The following is a 17,523-nucleotide window of genomic DNA, read 5'->3' on the forward strand; positions in this document are numbered from 1 at the left end:
ATCTGTAGTGGATGACAATTGAGTGGTTTTCCATAGTCTAGGAATCACAGTCCTAGCTACATGTAGAAGAAAAGTCAGAAGGCTCTAGACATTAGAAAGTGTTGGAAAAGAGAGTGTTTTTCTGAAGGGGTCAGAAGAAGGATGGAGTTTAAGCCTGGAATTAAGTCTGGGTTTCTCCAAATGTGTAAAAAATGGCCACCAGCATGAAAAGACCAATTTTGGGTTCATAATCATAAAACTTTAAAACATTTAATGTACAATGTGTAAATTGGGCTATCAAAGGAAATATTGAGCAGTGCGGCTTTGATCAAAATTAAGAAGGTATGCATGGGAGTGATACTAGTGGGTGGTTGAAGCATTCACTATTAGATCCTAGAGCAGGGGTCTCAAACTGCATTACTCAAGGGCCTCAAACCATGCGTGTTTTCAAGATTTCCTTAGCATTGCACAAGGTGCTGGAATCATTATCTGTGCAGGTGGTTAAATTATCACCTGTGCAATGCTGGGAAATGCTGAAAACATGACCTGTTTGCGGCCCTTGAGGGATGCAGTTTGAGACCTCTGTTCTAGAGTTTGGTTTCAATATAATGGAACCAGTTGATAACTGGTCATTGCGGAGGCTGTGTAGAAGAATTGCAGGTCTGGTAAGGCTAGAATACCTTTACTCTTGATTTTGATATATGTACTAATTGAAATTCTTTGACATGAATGAGCCCAAGTAAAATAAGGGAATAGTTGAGCAATGTTTATGGAAAGGGAGCAGGCTTGGGACTGTTTGAAATGGGTACAGTGAGGTAGTAGGTCCATTTTTATTTTCTTTACACTGCAAAGCCAGGAGAGATCTTTAAATTCCCATTTTGATAAATCTGCTTTGAATTGTCCCAGACTGGTGCAAAATTTAATGAAAAAGTATTGGTCGGGTCTCTGAAGATATATGTTCCCAAATATCTGAGAGATTTGGTATGCCAAATGGCAGGGAAATTATGATGTAAGAGGCTGACAAGTGCTGGATCTAAGGTGACATTCAGTGGGACAACTTTGAAAGATGCGTTAATTTTGTAGTTACTGAGATGTGTGGGGCTGAATAAGGCTAGGTTCACATTAGCGTTTGAGTCCTCAGGGTATCATCCGCATGCGCAAACGCATACAAATTCATTCATACGCAGCGTTTTTTATCCACATCATCTTACGCATGACTGTAAAAAAATGCTGTGTGTGCATGCATTTGCGTTGTTTATGCGCATGCGTTCGAAATTTCCAATGTTTTCCAGTAGCTTTTCCTTGACATCAGACAGCCAATGGGCATGTCTCATGGGATTTCTGTATATATATATATATATATATATATATATATATATATATATGTACAGTATATTCAGTACAGACCAAAAGTTCGGACACACCTTCTTATTTAAAGATTGTTCTGCATTTTCATGACTATGAAAATTGTACATTCACACTGAATGCATCAAAACTATGAATTAACACATGTGGAATTATATACTTAACAAAAAAGTATGAAACAGCTGAAATTATGTCTTATATTCTAGGTTCTTCAAAGTAGCCACATTTTGCTTTGATGACTGCTTTGCATACTCTTGGCATTCTCTTGATGAGCTTCAAGAGGTAGTCACCGGGAATGGTTTTCACTTCACAGGTGTGCCCTGTCAGGTTTAATAAGTGGGATTTCTTTTCTTATAAATGGTGTTGGGACCATCAGTTGTGTTGTGCAGAAGTCTGGTGGATACACAGCCGATAGTCCTACTGAACAGACTGTTAGAATTTGTATTATGGCAAGAAAAAAGCAGCTAAGTAAAGAAAAACGAGTGGCCATCATAACTTTAAGAAATGAAGATCAGTCAGTCCAAAAAATTGGGAAAACTTTGAAAGTGTCCCCAAGTGCAGTGGCAAAAACCATCAAGCGCTGCAAAGAAACTGGTTCACATGAGGACCGCCCCAGAAAAGGGAGACCAAGAGTCACCTCTGCTTCTGAGGATAAGTTTATCCGAGTCACCAGCCTCAGAAATCCCAGGTTAACAGCAGCTCATATTAGAGACCAGGTCAATGCCACAAAGAGTTCTAGCAGCAGACACATCTCTACAACTGTTAAGAGGAGACTTTGTGCAGCATGCCTTCATGGTAAAATAGCTGCTAGGAAACCACTGCTAAGGACAGGCAACAAGCAGAAGAGACTTGTTTGGGCTAAAGAACACAAGGAATGGACATTAGACCAGTGGAAATCTGTGCTTTGGTCTGATGAGTCCAAATTTGAGATCTTTGGTTCCAACCACCGTGTCTTTGTGTGATGCAGAAAAGGTGAACGGATGGACTCAACATGCCTGGTTCCCACCGTGAAGCATGGAGGAGGAGGTGTGATGGTGTGGGGGTGCTTTGCTGGTGACACTGTTGGGGATTTATTCAAAATTGAAGGCATACTGAACCAGCATGGCTATCACAGCATCTTGCAGCGGCATGCTATTCCATCCGGTTTGCGTTTAGTTGGACCATCATTTATTTTTCAACAGGGCAATGACCCCAAACACACCTCCAGGCTGTGTAAGGGCTATTTGACCAAGAAGAAGAGTGATGGGGTGCTAAGCCAGATGACGTGGCCTCCACAGTAACCAGACCTGAACCCAATCGAGATGGTTTGGGGTGAGCTGGACCGCAGAGTGAAGGCAAAAGGGCCAACAAGCACTAAGCATCTCTGGGAACTCCTTCAAGATTGTTGGAAGACTATTCCTGGTGACTACCTCTTGAAGCTCAGCAAGAGAATGCCAAGTGTGTGCAAAGTAGTCATCAAAGCAAAAGGTGGCTACTTTGAAGAACCTAGAATATAAGATATATTTTCAGTTGTTTCACACTTTTTTGTTAAGTATATAATTCACATGTGTTAATTCATAGTTTTGATGCCTTCAGTGTGAATGTACAATTTTCATAGTCATGAAAATACCGAAAAATCTTTAAATGAGAAGATCCAGCTGCATGATGGGTCTTGACATGGACAGCTTCTATGATAACCTGGATTTACAATAGTAAGATAGTTCGGTGCTGTGTGAGTTGTAAAGTACTGTATTGGTTCGGCTGCTGGTAATATCCTCCGGCCTGTGGATTGCAGCTTTGGGACTGCTGCTGCTGCAATGCGTGGCTGTAGCCTGGCAGGCCTGCATGACGTTGAGCTGGAATTGAGCCGTAAGGTTTTCCAACACTTCCCGCTCTATTGCAGAAAAAAAAATGTCGCACCAGTCTCTCAAGGTCGGCTTCGAGACGGTCAAGGCGTTTGTTGACATTCTGTATAAGTGTTTTCACATGGTTGAACCCACTCTTCCGTCTGTCACCAAGCACCTTAATCCCATCCTGGAAGACCAAGCTTAAGTGCATAAACTCGGGCATGAGTGACCTCTCCCAGGCCCTCTGACGAGAAGACCCAACAAAAGCAGTGGCAGAGGGCTGGGAGAGGGGAAAACCTGATGGACCGGCGTCTGCCTGTTCCTCAGCCTGTGAGGCCTGACAGGTTGCTACATCACTGGTGGATGATTGGGACTGCATCTGTGCGTCTGTTCATTGGCTGGTCAATGAGGGGCCGCTTCAACAGAGGATGATCCAGGTTGTGTTGTGCTGCACCAGGTTCTGTGGTGAAAATAAAAGAAAAACATTAGTTAAAAACAAAAAAGTTAAATAATAGTACAAAAGATACACAAAAGATACTCACGTTCGCTGAGCAAGTGCAGGCCTCAGAAAACCAAGGTGACGGTGGTATTTGTATTTTCTTATCCTTTGAGCAGCACCAGTTTTAACCTGGTTCTCCTGTCTCATGTCCTTATTGAAGCGATACTTCATCGAGCACCAACGGACTCTTATTCTCTTCACTGTGAAAGGGAAAAAAAAGGAAAAAATTAATTGTAAAACAATGCACCAACATTTACAGGTTCACTGGCACGTCAGACCACATTGCAATACTTACCAAAATCCTTTCTGGCATGTGGCGTGGCACGGTCTCAATCATCCAACAGCGATCTGGCCACTTCTTCCCAGAGTCGTCGAATCACAAAAATGTCAGAGTGCTGACGATCACGGGTGTCCCACAATGGTACTCGCTCTTGCACAAGGTTAATGAGTTGATCGTTGTCAATTTCCTGTTTGGCTTCTTCCCGTTGTGGAACCTATAGATCAAATAAAACAAAACAATTTGAAGTAAAAATGAAGAAAAAAGTTCAATTATAACTCTGATGAAAAGAATACTTACACTCCGTCTTTCCTCCTGAGACACATGAGCCCAACGACCCTGGAAAGAATCATTTCCACTCGACTGCTCCTGCTCTTCATCAGTGGAAGGTACCTGTAAAGAAATTACATGATTTAACACAGGTATAGTATTGTTAGTCAATACATACCAATCAGTAAAGCAAATGTGATTACATAATCGGTGTCATGTCCACCCTGGGAAGCAGTCAGTTCTTCACTTGAGGGCATGGTTGAAGAGCCAGCACTACAGAAAAAACAAGAAAACAAAAATTAAACTTGTTAAGAGCCAAACACAATGTAGCCAAAAAAATGGACACCAATACTTACATTACAGGCAGTAGTCCAACAGCACAGCAGTCAGCACAGGACAGGGACAGACGGGAGCACCAGGAGAGACACCAGCACCAGGACAGACAGCAGCACCAGGAGACAACCAGTCTAAAAGGAACAGGAAAAAAATTAAGAGAGACAGACATTTTCAAAAGTTCTATACTTACAGAGTGACAGACATTTTCAAAGCTTTTATACTTACATAGACAGTGTTGTCCTCACCAGGATAGCAGCACCAGGACAGACGCCAGCACCAGGAGAGACAGCAGCACCAGGAAGATGGCAGCACCAGGAGAGACGCCAGCACCAGGAGAGTTGGCAGCACCAGGAGACAACCAGTCTAAAAGGAACAGGAAAAAAATTAAGAGAGACAGACATTTTCAAAGGTTCTATACTTACATAGCCAGTGTTGTTGTCAGAGCCAGAGTCTTGAAAGTTAATGGCCTTGCAGTTTCCACAAATCCATTTATACAGCTCTTTGTTTTGGGAGTGGTAACATAATTTCCTGGAGATGATTAGTGTGAAGTACACATGCGTATCGAACGCATGCGTACGCTTATCCTTGCGTACAAATGCATTCCCATAGACAGTAATGCGTTTTTTGACGCACTCATCCGCATGCGCATGCCTGCACATATTTGATGGATTTTTATGCAAATGCATGTCCATTCGTATACCATGTTAAATATATGTTAGCTTGACGCATGCGGATCTAAGCGGCTCAAACGCTGCGCACAAAGACGCAAATGTGAAACCAGCCTTACATAGAGCAGTAAATTAACCACACCTGCATTTCAGGCATATGTCCCCAATTTGGACTCCCTGCACATCAACACTACCTTCTAATGCATGCAGCAGGTGTTCCATTACGAGGATGTAGAGCAGGGGTGATAAGACAGAGCCCTTTCTGGAGCCATTACCTATGAATAAAGGGGTAAACCTTAAGTCATTTATCCTTATTTGTGCTTGCGGGTTTCTGTAAAGAGCCAAAATCCTTTCAAGCATGACTAAACCTAGACCCAACATCAACTATTTAGTCCCAGACAACTACTTTAAAGGTTAACTCATTAAGCAATAACGTTAGAGCTGGTACCATAGAAACTGAAGATGTGAAGCTAATCTGATTTCTCCTTGGGGTATGTGTTCACGACATAGTTTTCAGGCATTTTCCACCAGGAATCCTCCTGAAAAAGGGCATCAACAGCACCCCGTAAAATGAACAAAATACACAGCAATGTCAAAACGAGACGGCTGTGCACATGTTTTGCCTGATATAACATCTTTAAACTACTTTAGGGTTAGGAAACAATGAAGCGAGGACTCGTCCATTCTCTAACCTTAGAATACTGAGCAAAAAATGCCGATGCCACAAGAATGACAGCAAAACTGTCAGCGAATTTGTTTGCGAATAACGACCGCCTGTGCTTTCTTGAAGTGGCTTTGCCTAAAAAAACTCAGAGGATGCAACGATGTTTAAAAAAATGCCCTTTGCACATGCCATTATTAAACAATTTCTCTTAGTTTTTGTAGTACAAGGCCACTTGCCAGAAGTAGTTTAGTAGCTGGTCTGTCGGTCCTTGAAAGCAGAAGCAAAACCTGCTAAAAGCATTCCTTCTTTTCAATGTCTAAAGGTCTAAAGCCAATAACAAATAAAACTAAAAAGTTAACTTTATAATGCATTGTATGCAAGAATGCCTAGAAACATTCTTGATGACATATGTTACAATCTATATTCCGTGGCCAGCACAATACATCACATGTCCACTTATATTATGATTTTATTTCATTATTTAGTCAAATTATCTATGAAGAAGGGCAAATAAATAGCAGGACTACCAGGCAGTTATCAGGTATCCTTCAATATAAGAAAATTAAAAGGCTTTCCTCGTATTAGTTGCATTCTCTCATCTTGCTAGACCTCATGTATTTTCAACATTTCTCTGTCATGATCCTTGTAGACCTGTCTAAACTTTGTGTGCATTTCCATGTGACCTTAAGACAATCATTTTCCTTTTTAATTTTCAGTAATGAGTTCAGTAAGATGGTTGCAGAAGAGTATCTGAAATTTTTTGTCTTCACCGGACTGACACTTGATCAATCACTCAGGTAAAGGATTGTTTTACTTTTTACGCTGATTATATTGTACTCTGTGGAAAGAATGTTACATATCTTTATGACTCGGGTTATTGTATTAGATTTGAATATGATGACTTAGTATAAATTCAGTTGGCAACTGGGCTCTGTGGAAAAGATGTCTTGTAGGAAAGAAAGAAAATACAAGTATCGCTATATATTTGATTAATGAAGGCTAAGAAAACAAGTAAACCCAAAGAAATGAGCTGGAGTACAAGTTGGTATACATGTAATGCATGAGAGCACGTTCATACTGTAGCCATTTAATAGACAAAAATCAAGACAAAAACAAAAAGAGCATATACCATGTAGTAGGTAAATAAATAAATAGTAATAGTACATGTAAATAACGTAGGGTTAGTTAACACTATTTTGATCAAAAAAGCATAAAAGTAATCCCACCACGACAAGGTGTATCCAATCATCTTATGCCATGTATACCAACTTATGCTGCAGCTCATTTCTTTGGTTTTGCTGTAGTTTCTTGTACTTTGGAAAAACAGGGGTGTGGCTCGCCCTTTCTGAGCTAGGCCTTTATCTATATAGCTTCCCATGGACAGGCGGCCGGACAGCTGGACCTAAGCCCTATTCTGCCCCCATCTATATTGAGGTCAACTGACACAAGGTGATCAAAATTGTTTCCTATAAGAAAACAAGTAGCATTGGCAGGGATCTTTATATGTAAACTAGCTGAAGAGCCCGGCGTTGCCTGGGCATAGTAAATATCCGTGGTTAGTTATAGCACCTCACTTCTCTTATTTTCCCATCACGCCTCTCATTTTCCCCCTCACATCTCTCATTTTCTCCCTTACACATCTCATTTTCCCCCTCACTCCTCTTATTTTCCCCCTCACTCCTCTCATTCCCCCCTCACTCCTCTCATTCCCCCCTAACACTTGTCATTTTGACCTCACATCTGTCATTTTCCGATCACTCCACTATTTTCCCTCACTCCTTTCAATTTGCACTCACACCTTTTCATTTTCACCTCACACCCCTCATTTTCCCCTCAGTATATACATATTTGTCATCTCCCTTATATATAGTATACACCTGTATGTCATCTCCTGTATATAGTATATACCTGTATGTCATCTCCCCTGTAAATAGTATATACCTACTGTATGTCATCTCCTCCTGTACATTGTATATACCTATGTGTCATCTCCTCCTGTATATAGTATATACCTGTATGTCATCTTTTCTGTATATACTATATACCTATATGTCTTCTCCTCCTATATATAGTATATACCTGTGTGTCATCTCCCCTGTATATAATAATAATCTTTATTTTTATATAGCGCTAACATATTCCACAGCGCTTTTACAGTTTGCACACATTATCGTCGCTGTCCCCATTGGGGCTCACAATCTAAATTCCCTATCAGTATGTCTTTGGAATGTGGGAGAAAACCGGAGTGCCCGGAGGAAACCCACGCAAACACGGAGAGAACATACAAACTCTTTGCAGATGTTGTCCTTAGTGGGGCTTGAACCCAGGACCCCAGCGCTGCAAGGCTGCTGTGCTATCCACTGCACCACCGTGCTATCTGTTAAGGAAGAGGCATACCTGTGTGTCATCTCCCCTGTATATAGTATATACCTGTGTGTCATCTCCCCTGTATATAGGATATACCTGTGTGTCATCTCCCCTGTATATAGTATATATCTGTGTGTCATCTCCTCCTGTATATAGTATATACCTGTGTGTCATCTCTCCTGTATATAGTATATACCTGTGTGTCATCTCCTCCTGTATATAGTATATACCTGTGTGTCATCTCCCCTGTATACAGTTATATGAAAACGTTTGGGCACCCCTATTAATCTTAAGCTTAATGTTTTATAAAAATTGTTTTTTTTGCAACAGCTCTTTCAGTTTCATATATCTAATAACTGTTGGACACAGTAATGTTTCTGCCTTGAAATGAGGTTTATTGTACTAACAAAAAATGTGCAATCTGCATTCAAACAAAATTTGACAGGTGCATAAGTATGGGCACCCTTATCATTTTCTTGTTTTAGATACTCCTACCTACTTTTTACTGACTTACTAAAGCACTTCTTTTGGTTTTGTATCCTCATTGAGCTTTGAACTTCATAGCCAGGTTTATGCAATCATGAGAAAAGCTACTTAAAGTGGCCACTTGCAAGTTGTTCTCCTGTTTGAATCTCCTCTGAAGAGTGGCATCATGGGCTCCTCAAAACAACTGTCAAATGATCTGAAAACAAAGATTATTCAACATAGTTGTTCAGGGGAAGGATACAAAAAGCTGTCTAAGAGATTTAACCTGTCAATTTCCACTGTGAGGAGCATAGTAAGGAAATGGAAGAACACAGGTACAGTTCTTGTTAAGGCCAGAAGTGGCAGGCCAAGAAAAACATCAGAAAGGCAGAGAAGAAGAATGGTGAGATCAGTCAAGGACAATCCTCAGACCACCTCCAGAGAGCTGCAGCATCAACTTGCTGCAGATGGTGTCACTGTGCATTGGTCAACTATACAATGCACTTTGCACAAGGAGAAGCTGTATGGGAGAGTGATGCAAAAGAAGCCGTTTCTGCAAGCATGCCACAAACAGAGTAGAGTCGGCTGAAGTATGCAAAAGCATATTTGGATTTTTACCTCAGTATTTTTAAGCTAAATTGGCAGCCTGATAAATCCCCAGCCAACAGGAAGCCCTCCCCCCTGGCAGTATATATTAGCTCACACATACACATAATAGACAGGTCATGTGACTGACAGCTGCCATATTTCCTATATGGTACAGTTGTTGCTCTTGTAGTTTGTCTGCTTATTAATCAGATTTTTATTTTTGATGGATAATTCCAGACTTGTGTGTGTTTTAGGGCGAGTTTCATGTGTCAAGTTGTGTGTGTTGAGTTGCATGTGGCGATATGTATGTAGCGACTTTTGTGAGATGAGTTTTGTGTGGCGACATGCGTGTAGCAACTTTTTGTGTGTCGAGTTGCATGTGACAGGTTAGTGTAGCAAGTTATGTGCAGCAAGTTTTGCGCATGGTGAGTTTTGCGCGTGGCGAGTTTTATGTGTGGTGCGTTTTGAGTATGTGCAAGTTTTGTGTGAGGCAACTTTTGCATGTATTGCAACTTTTGTGCATGTGGCAATTTTTCCAAGTGTGCAAGCTTTGCGTGTGGCGAGTTTTCCATGAAGTGAGTTTTGCACGTGTGGAAAGTTTTGCGTGAGCCTAGTTTTGCATGTGGCGAGTTTTGCATGTGGCGAGTTTTGCGCGTGGCGAGTTTTGAGCGGTGACTTTTGTGTTTCGACTTTTATTTTGTGAGGTTGGTGTATGTGTGGTGAAATGTGTGCTGAGGGTGATATGTGTTCAAGCACGTGGTAGTGTGTGGCGCATTTTTTGTGTGTGTTCATATCCCCGTGTGTGGTGAGTATCCCATGTCGGAGCCCCACCTTAGCAACTGTACGGTATATACTCTTTGGCAAAATACATTTTGGTACATTATGTTTTGCTTTTTTGTCACAATACTCTAAGCCAATGACTTTATCTTTCCTTCATTTGAGCTGTGTGACTATCTTCCATGTGGATCTACCAGGTTTTCTTTCAGAATTTTTACATACTGCATTAAAAAAATGTTTAAATGTTTTATTTCAGGCAAATACATATTGCACAAAGCATTGGTGATTGGCCACAATGACCTCATAAAACATTGTCCTGCCCTTCTCATGCATGAAGATAGCAAACATGTGCTTGTTTGTTCTGTTACTGGGCATTTGGCATGGCCTAGAACAAAAGCTGCCCATTTCTTCCAAAAGATGACTGTTTCCAAAATTGATTTTTAAGCAGTATATTGTCTCTGCTGTGCTCCTGTGTTGTTGTATAATGTAAAATACCCCTAGGATTACAGACTATAAACATGCATCTTTTATGAAGTTCTTCAGATAGGGTTTGTTTAGGGTAAAATCTTCCTTTGCCCACCTGTAAGTTGGCTGCAGTGCAATCTCCTTGTACTGCTGCGCTGTAGAATTAAGTTTGTTAATGTTTCCATAAAAGTGGATCTGCTGTAAGGACTAAAATATATAATTTTTTTTTCAAAATCTAACATATGGTTCCAGAGATACAGTCCTTTTTATTTAGTGCTACTTTTTAAGGTCTTGGTTCACAGGATTCTTTGGGGGCATTCTGCAGAATTATCCTGTGAGCCACACCCTCTTGTAAAGATCATAAAAAGTAATACAAAATTAAAAAAAACATATCTCTGAGGCTAAATGACAGATTAAAAAATGGAATAACCAGGAGCAGCAGAAATATTATTATTAAAAAAAACCTCTTTAAAGGGATTAAAATAATGAATTTAAACGTTATGGTCAAATGTTCAAAACAATGAAGAAAACCAATTGTCCATCTGTGACATTTGACCTATGAAAGATTTTAGCAAATAAAGTGCATTTATTGTATAATGAAAAGTTATACAACTTATTAACCCCTTGACGACATGCGCCGTACTAATACTTCATGTCATGACTCAGGACGGGGCGGTTCTGCTCTGTTCTGGTCAGGTCAAGGTTAAATTTGTCAGCCTCTCTTTGGTTCTGGGGCGGCTATTTAATGCTGGTAGTTCCTGGGTCCAGTGTCGGTGATACTTCTGTTTACTCGGCTAGAGATTGCTGACCCAGGTTACTCATCTGTAATCGCTGTTCCTCTGCATGTGTGAGTTTCGCTGTGTATGATCTGGTTTGTCCCTTTACTACTGTCTCTGTCTTCCTGCTCAGTACTGCTTTGTCCCTCCTGGTATTCTGACCCCTTGGCTCCTCCCTGTTTACTCGTCTGTCTTGCCCTTGGTTACCTCGTTCTTGTCTGGCTTCTGACCCTTGGCTTTGCTTTGTATTCGGTTTTTGGTATGCGCACCTTTCTCCGCACCACGGTCGGCTCTCCGTCCACTCGCGGGGTAGCTCTACCCATGTGTCACGTGACCGGCTTAGCTCTGGTCCTGTGTGCTCTACACACCTCGGTCTTCTCACTCTGTGTGTATCAGCTCGTGTTCCCAGATAGCGCCCCTGGCCTAAACCCCCAGCACGTGCAGAGGGGGTTAGCGGATACTGTTAACGCACTTTGGAGTGCCCCTTCCCCATCTGGCAATGTGGGTGCTGCGGTGTCAGATGTCTCTTTGTCTTCTCCTGAACCCTCTGTCAAACAGCCAGATACTTTTTCTGGGGATAAAAATAAATTCCGGGTATTTAGAGAAAGTTGCAAATTATTGTTTTCCCTGCGCCCTCAGTCCTCAGGTGATGAGTCAAAGGATGGGAATAGTGATATCTCTGTTACGAGAGGGGCAGCAGGCTTGGGCTTTCTCCCTATCTCCCATCTCCCCTGAGAGACTGTCTGTTGATCGGTTCTTCGAAGCCTTGGGTCTGATATATGATGAACCCGATCGAGTGAGACTGGCAGAGGACACAATTTTGGGTCTCACCCAGAGAAAGAGCTCTGCTGAGTGGTATTGTTCAGAGTATAGGCGATGGGCATCTGAAGTGTCTTGGGACAACTTGGTGCTCAGGGGGATTTTCCAAAGGGATCTGTCTGAGCATTTAAAGATTGCGGTGGCTCTGCATCTACCAGATGACTCTCTGAAAGAGGCTATAACACAGGCCGTCCGCATGGACCGCAAACTGCATGAAAGAGGAGTGGTGCAACATGAGGCTCTGTTATTGCCACTTAAATCTGAACCTTCATCACTGGTTGAGCCTATGGAAGTGGCTGAAGTCTCCACAAAAGAAAGAGAAAGGAGATGTCATAGAGAAAATAAACTCTGTTTCTATTGTGGAGCTCTGGGCCATTGGAGAAAAGACTATCCCTCCTGCCCACTGGATTCCAACGTCTCAGGAAATGCCTAGGTCTGGGTAGCTGCCGAGGAGGTTACCCAGACCCCCAGGTACTTTTTTCCTCAGTTTTCAAATTATTGCTGAAAGTGGAAGTTGCTGTGAACAATTGTTTTTTCCCTCTTCTGCTTTTGTGGATTGTGGGTCTTCTATAACCTTGAATGTCTCTATTTTTGTGACCCATTGTAAGCTAGGGACAGTCAGGTTGGGGAAACCCATGAAAGTGGTGGCTACTGACTTTACTCCTTTCACCAAGGATGGTATCCACTCTGTTTCTAAAGAATTAATCCTTAAGGTGGGCCCTGTTCATCTGGGGCATATAGCCTGCTTCGTTCTGAACAACCTCTGTTATGGTTCTCAATGGGAAGAGAACATAGCCCAGCAAACATAAGTACTAGCTCTTGGAAGGATGGAAACTAAACTGACCATAAACTAAACCTGCCGCACAACTAACAGTAGCCGGGTAGCGTTGCCTACGTTTTTTATCCCTAGACGCCCAGCGCCGGCCGGAGGACTAACTAATCCTGGCAGAGGAAAATATAGTCCTGGCTCACCTCTAGAGAAATTTCCCCGATAGGCAGACAGAGGCCCCCACATATATTGGCGGTGATTTCAGATGAAATGACAAACGTAGTATGAAAATAGGTTTAGCAAAATTGAGGTCCGTGTCATGATTCTCAATGGCGAGAGAACATAGCCCAGCATATATGAGAACTAGCTCTTGGAAGATGGAAACTATACTGACCATGAACTAAACCTGCCGCACAACTAGAAGTGGCCGGGTAGCATGCCTACGTTTTTTAACCCTAGATGCCCAGCGCCAGCCGGAGAACTACCTAATCCTAGCAGAGGAAAAGACAGTCCTGGCTCATCTCTAGAGAAATTTTCCCAAAAGGCAGACAGAGGCCCCCACATATATTGGCGGTGATTTTAGAAGAAATGACAAACGTAGTATGAAAATAGGTTTAGCAAAATCGAGGTCCGCTTTCTAGATAGCAGGAAGACAGAAAGGACACTTTCATGGTCAGCAGAAAACCCTATCAAAACACCATCCAGAAATTCCTTTAAGACTCTAGCATTAACTCATAACACCAGAGTGGCAATTTCCGATCACAAGAGCTTTCCAGACACAGTAACGAAACAGCAGCTGTGAACAGGAACAAAATGCAAAAACACACAAGGACAAAAGTCCAACTTAGCTGGGAGTTGTCTAATAGCAGGAACAAGCACAGAAGGCTTCTGATTACATTGTTGACCGGCAAGAAACTGACAGAGGAGCAAGGTTATATAGCGACTCCCACATCCTGATAGGAGCAGGTGAACAGAGGGGATGATGCACACAAGTTCAATTCCACAAGTGGCCACCGGGGGAGCCCAGAATCCAATTTCACAACAGTACCCCCCCCTCAAAGAGGGGGCACCGAACCCTCACCAGAACCACCAGGGCGATCAGGATGAGCCCTATGAAAAGCACGGACAAGATCGGAGGCATGAACATCAGAGGCAGTGACCCAAGAATTATCCTCCTGACCGTATCCCTTCCATTTGACCAGATACTGGAGTCTCCGTCTGGAAACACGAGAGTCTAAGATCTTTTCCACAACGTACTCCAACTCACCCTCAACCAACACCGGAGCAGGAGGCTCAACGGAAGGCACAACCGGTACCTCATACCTGCGCAACAATGACCGATGAAAAACATTATGAATCGAAAAGGATGCAGGGAGGTCCAAACGGAAGGACACAGGGTTAAGAATCTCCAATATCTTGTACGGGCCGATGAACCGAGGCTTAAACTTAGGAGAAGAAACCCTCATAGGGACAAAACGAGAAGACAACCACACCAAGTCCCCAACACAAAGCCGAGGACCAACACGACGACGGCGGTTGGCAAAAAGCTGAGTCTTCTCCTGGGACAACTTCAAATTGTCCACCACCTGCCCCCAAATCTGATGCAACCTCTCCACCACAGCATCCACTCCAGGACAATCCGAAGATTCCACTTGACCGGAGGAAAATCGAGGATGAAACCCCAAATTACAGAAAAACGGGGACACCAAGGTGGCAGAGCTGGCCCGATTATTGAGGGCGAACTCCGCCAAAGGCAAACAAGCAACCCAATCATCCTGATCCGCAGACACAAAACACCTCAAATATGTCTCCAAGGTCTGATTAGTCCGCTCGGTCTGGCCATTAGTCTGAGGATGGAAAGCAGACGAAAAAGACAAATCTATGCCCATCCTAGCACAGAATGCCCGCCAAAATCTAGACACGAATTGGGTCCCTCTGTCAGAAACGATATTCTCAGGAATACCATGCAAACGAACAACATTTTGAAAAAACAGAGGAACCAACTCGGAAGAAGAAGGCAACTTAGGCAAGGGAACCAGATGGACCATCTTAGAGAAACGGTCACACACCACCCAGATGACAGACATCTTCTGAGAAACAGGCAGATCCGAAATAAAATCCATCGAGATGTGCGTCCAGGGCCTCTTCGGGATAGGCAAGGGCAACAACAATCCACTAGCCCGAGAACAACAAGGCTTGGCCCGAGCACAAACGTCACAAGACTGCACAAAGCCTCGCACATCTCGAGACAGGGAAGGCCACCAGAAGGACCTTGCCACCAAATCCCTGGTACCAAAGATTCCAGGATGACCTGTCAACGCAGAAGAATGAACCTCAGAAATGACTTTACTGGTCCAATCATCAGGAACAAACAGTCTACCAGGTGGGCAACGATCAGGTCTATCCGCCTGAAACTCCTGCAAGGCCCGCCGCAGGTCTGGAGAAACGGCAGACAATATCACTCCATCCTTAAGGATACCTGTAGGTTCAGAGTTACCAGGGGAGTCAGGCTCAAAACTCCTAGAAAGGGCATCCGCCTTAACATTCTTAGAACCCGGCAGGTAGGACACCACAAAATTAAACCGAGAGAAAAACAACGACCAGCGCGCCTGTCTAGGATTCAGGCGTCTGGCGGACTCAAGATAAATTAGATTTTTGTGGTCAGTCAATACCACCACCTGATGTCTAGCCCCCTCAAGCCAATGACGCCACTCCTCAAAAGCCCACTTCATGGCCAAAAGCTCCCGATTCCCAACATCATAATTCCGCTCGGCGGGCGAAAATTTACGCGAGAAAAAGGCACAAGGTCTCATCACGGAACAATCGGAACTTCTCTGCGACAAAACTGCCCCAGCTCCGATTTCAGAAGCGTCGACCTCAACCTGAAAAGGAAGAGCAACATCAGGCTGACGCAACACAGGGGCGGAAGAAAAGCGGCGCTTAAGCTCCCGAAAGGCCTCCACAGCAGCAGGGGACCAATCAGCAACATCAGCACCCTTCTTAGTCAAATCAGTCAATGGTTTAACAACATCAGAAAAACCAGCAATAAATCGACGATAAAAGTTAGCAAAGCCCAAAAATTTCTGAAGACTCTTAAGAGAAGAGGGTTGCATCCAATCACAAATAGCCTGAACCTTGACAGGATCCATCTCGATGGAAGAGGGGGAAAAAATATATCCCAAAAAGGAAATCTTTTGTACCCCAAAAACGCACTTAGAACCCTTCACACACAAGGAATTAGACCGCAAAACCTGAAAAACCCTCCTGACCTGCTGGACATGAGAGTCCCAGTCATCCGAAAAAATCAAAATATCATCCAGATACACAATCATAAATTTATCCAAATAATCACGGAAAATGTCATGCATAAAGGACTGAAAGACTGAAGGGGCATTTGAAAGACCAAAAGGCATCACCAAATACTCAAAGTGGCCCTCGGGCGTATTAAATGCGGTCTTCCACTCATCCCCCTGCTTAATTCGCACCAAATTATACGCCCCACGGAGATCTATCTTAGAGAACCACTTGGCCCCCTTTATGCGAGCAAACAAATCAGTCAGCAGTGGCAACGGATATTGATATTTAACCGTGATTTTATTCAAAAGCCGATAATCAATACACGGTCTTAAAGAGCCATCTTTCTTAGCCACAAAGAAAAAACCGGCTCCTAAGGGAGATGACGAAGGACGAATATGTCCCTTTTCCAAGGACTCCTTTATATATTCTCGCATAGCAGCATGTTCAGGCACAGACAGATTAAATAAACGACCCTTAGGGTATTTACTACCCGGAATCAAATCTATGGCACAATCGCACTCCCGGTGCGGAGGTAATGAACCAAGCTTAGGTTCTTCAAAAACGTCACGATATTCAGTCAAGAATTCAGGAATCTCAGAGGGAATAGATGATGAAATGGAAACCACAGGTACGTCCCCATGCGTCCCCTTACATCCCCAGCTTAACACAGACATAGCTTTCCAGTCAAGGACTGGGTTATGAGATTGCAGCCATGGCAATCCAAGCACCAACACATCATGTAGGTTATACAGCACAAGAAAGCGAATAATCTCCTGATGATCCGGATTAATCCGCATAGTTACTTGTGTCCAGTATTGTGGTTTATTACTAGCCAATGGGGTGGAGTCAATCCCCTTCAGGGGTATAGGAGTTTCAAGAGGCTCCAAATCATACCCACAGCGTTTGGCAAAGGACCAATCCATAAGACTCAAAGCGGCGCCAGAGTCGACATAGGCATCCGCGGTAATAGATGATAAAGAACAAATCAGGGTCACAGATAGAATAAACTTAGACTGTAAAGTGCCAATTGAAACAGACTTATCAAGCTTCTTAGTACGCTTAGAGCATGCTGATATAACATGAGTTGAATCACCGCAATAGAAGCACAACCCATTTTTTCGTCTTAAATTCTGCCGTTCACTTCTGGACAGAATTCTATCACATTGCATATTCTCTGGCGTCTTCTCAGTAGACACCGCCAAATGGTGCACAGGTTTGCGCTCCCGCAGACGCCTATCGATCTGGATAGCCATTGTCATGGACTCATTCAGACCCGCAGGCACAGGGAACCCCACCATAACATCCTTAATGGCATC

The 17,523-nt window shown here is 43.1% G+C and overlaps 1 protein-coding gene across 5 annotated transcripts in view; it reads left to right on the top strand.

Annotated features, from left to right (window-relative positions):
- The window catches only part of PSD (pleckstrin and Sec7 domain containing), a 543,766-nt gene that overhangs the window by 226,055 nt on the left and 300,188 nt on the right, over positions 1 to 17,523 (top strand). For all 5 annotated transcript variants that reach the window (XM_077259193.1, XM_077259189.1, XM_077259192.1 and 2 more), the window contains one exon: positions 6,601 to 6,681. In XM_077259193.1, coding sequence (XP_077115308.1) covers positions 6,601 to 6,681 — 81 coding nt within the window. The remainder of the gene's footprint in view (positions 1 to 6,600; positions 6,682 to 17,523) is intronic.

This window comes from Ranitomeya variabilis, chromosome 4 (assembly GCF_051348905.1).
Source record: "Ranitomeya variabilis isolate aRanVar5 chromosome 4, aRanVar5.hap1, whole genome shotgun sequence".
In the NCBI taxonomy this organism is placed as follows: domain Eukaryota; kingdom Metazoa; phylum Chordata; class Amphibia; order Anura; family Dendrobatidae; genus Ranitomeya; species Ranitomeya variabilis.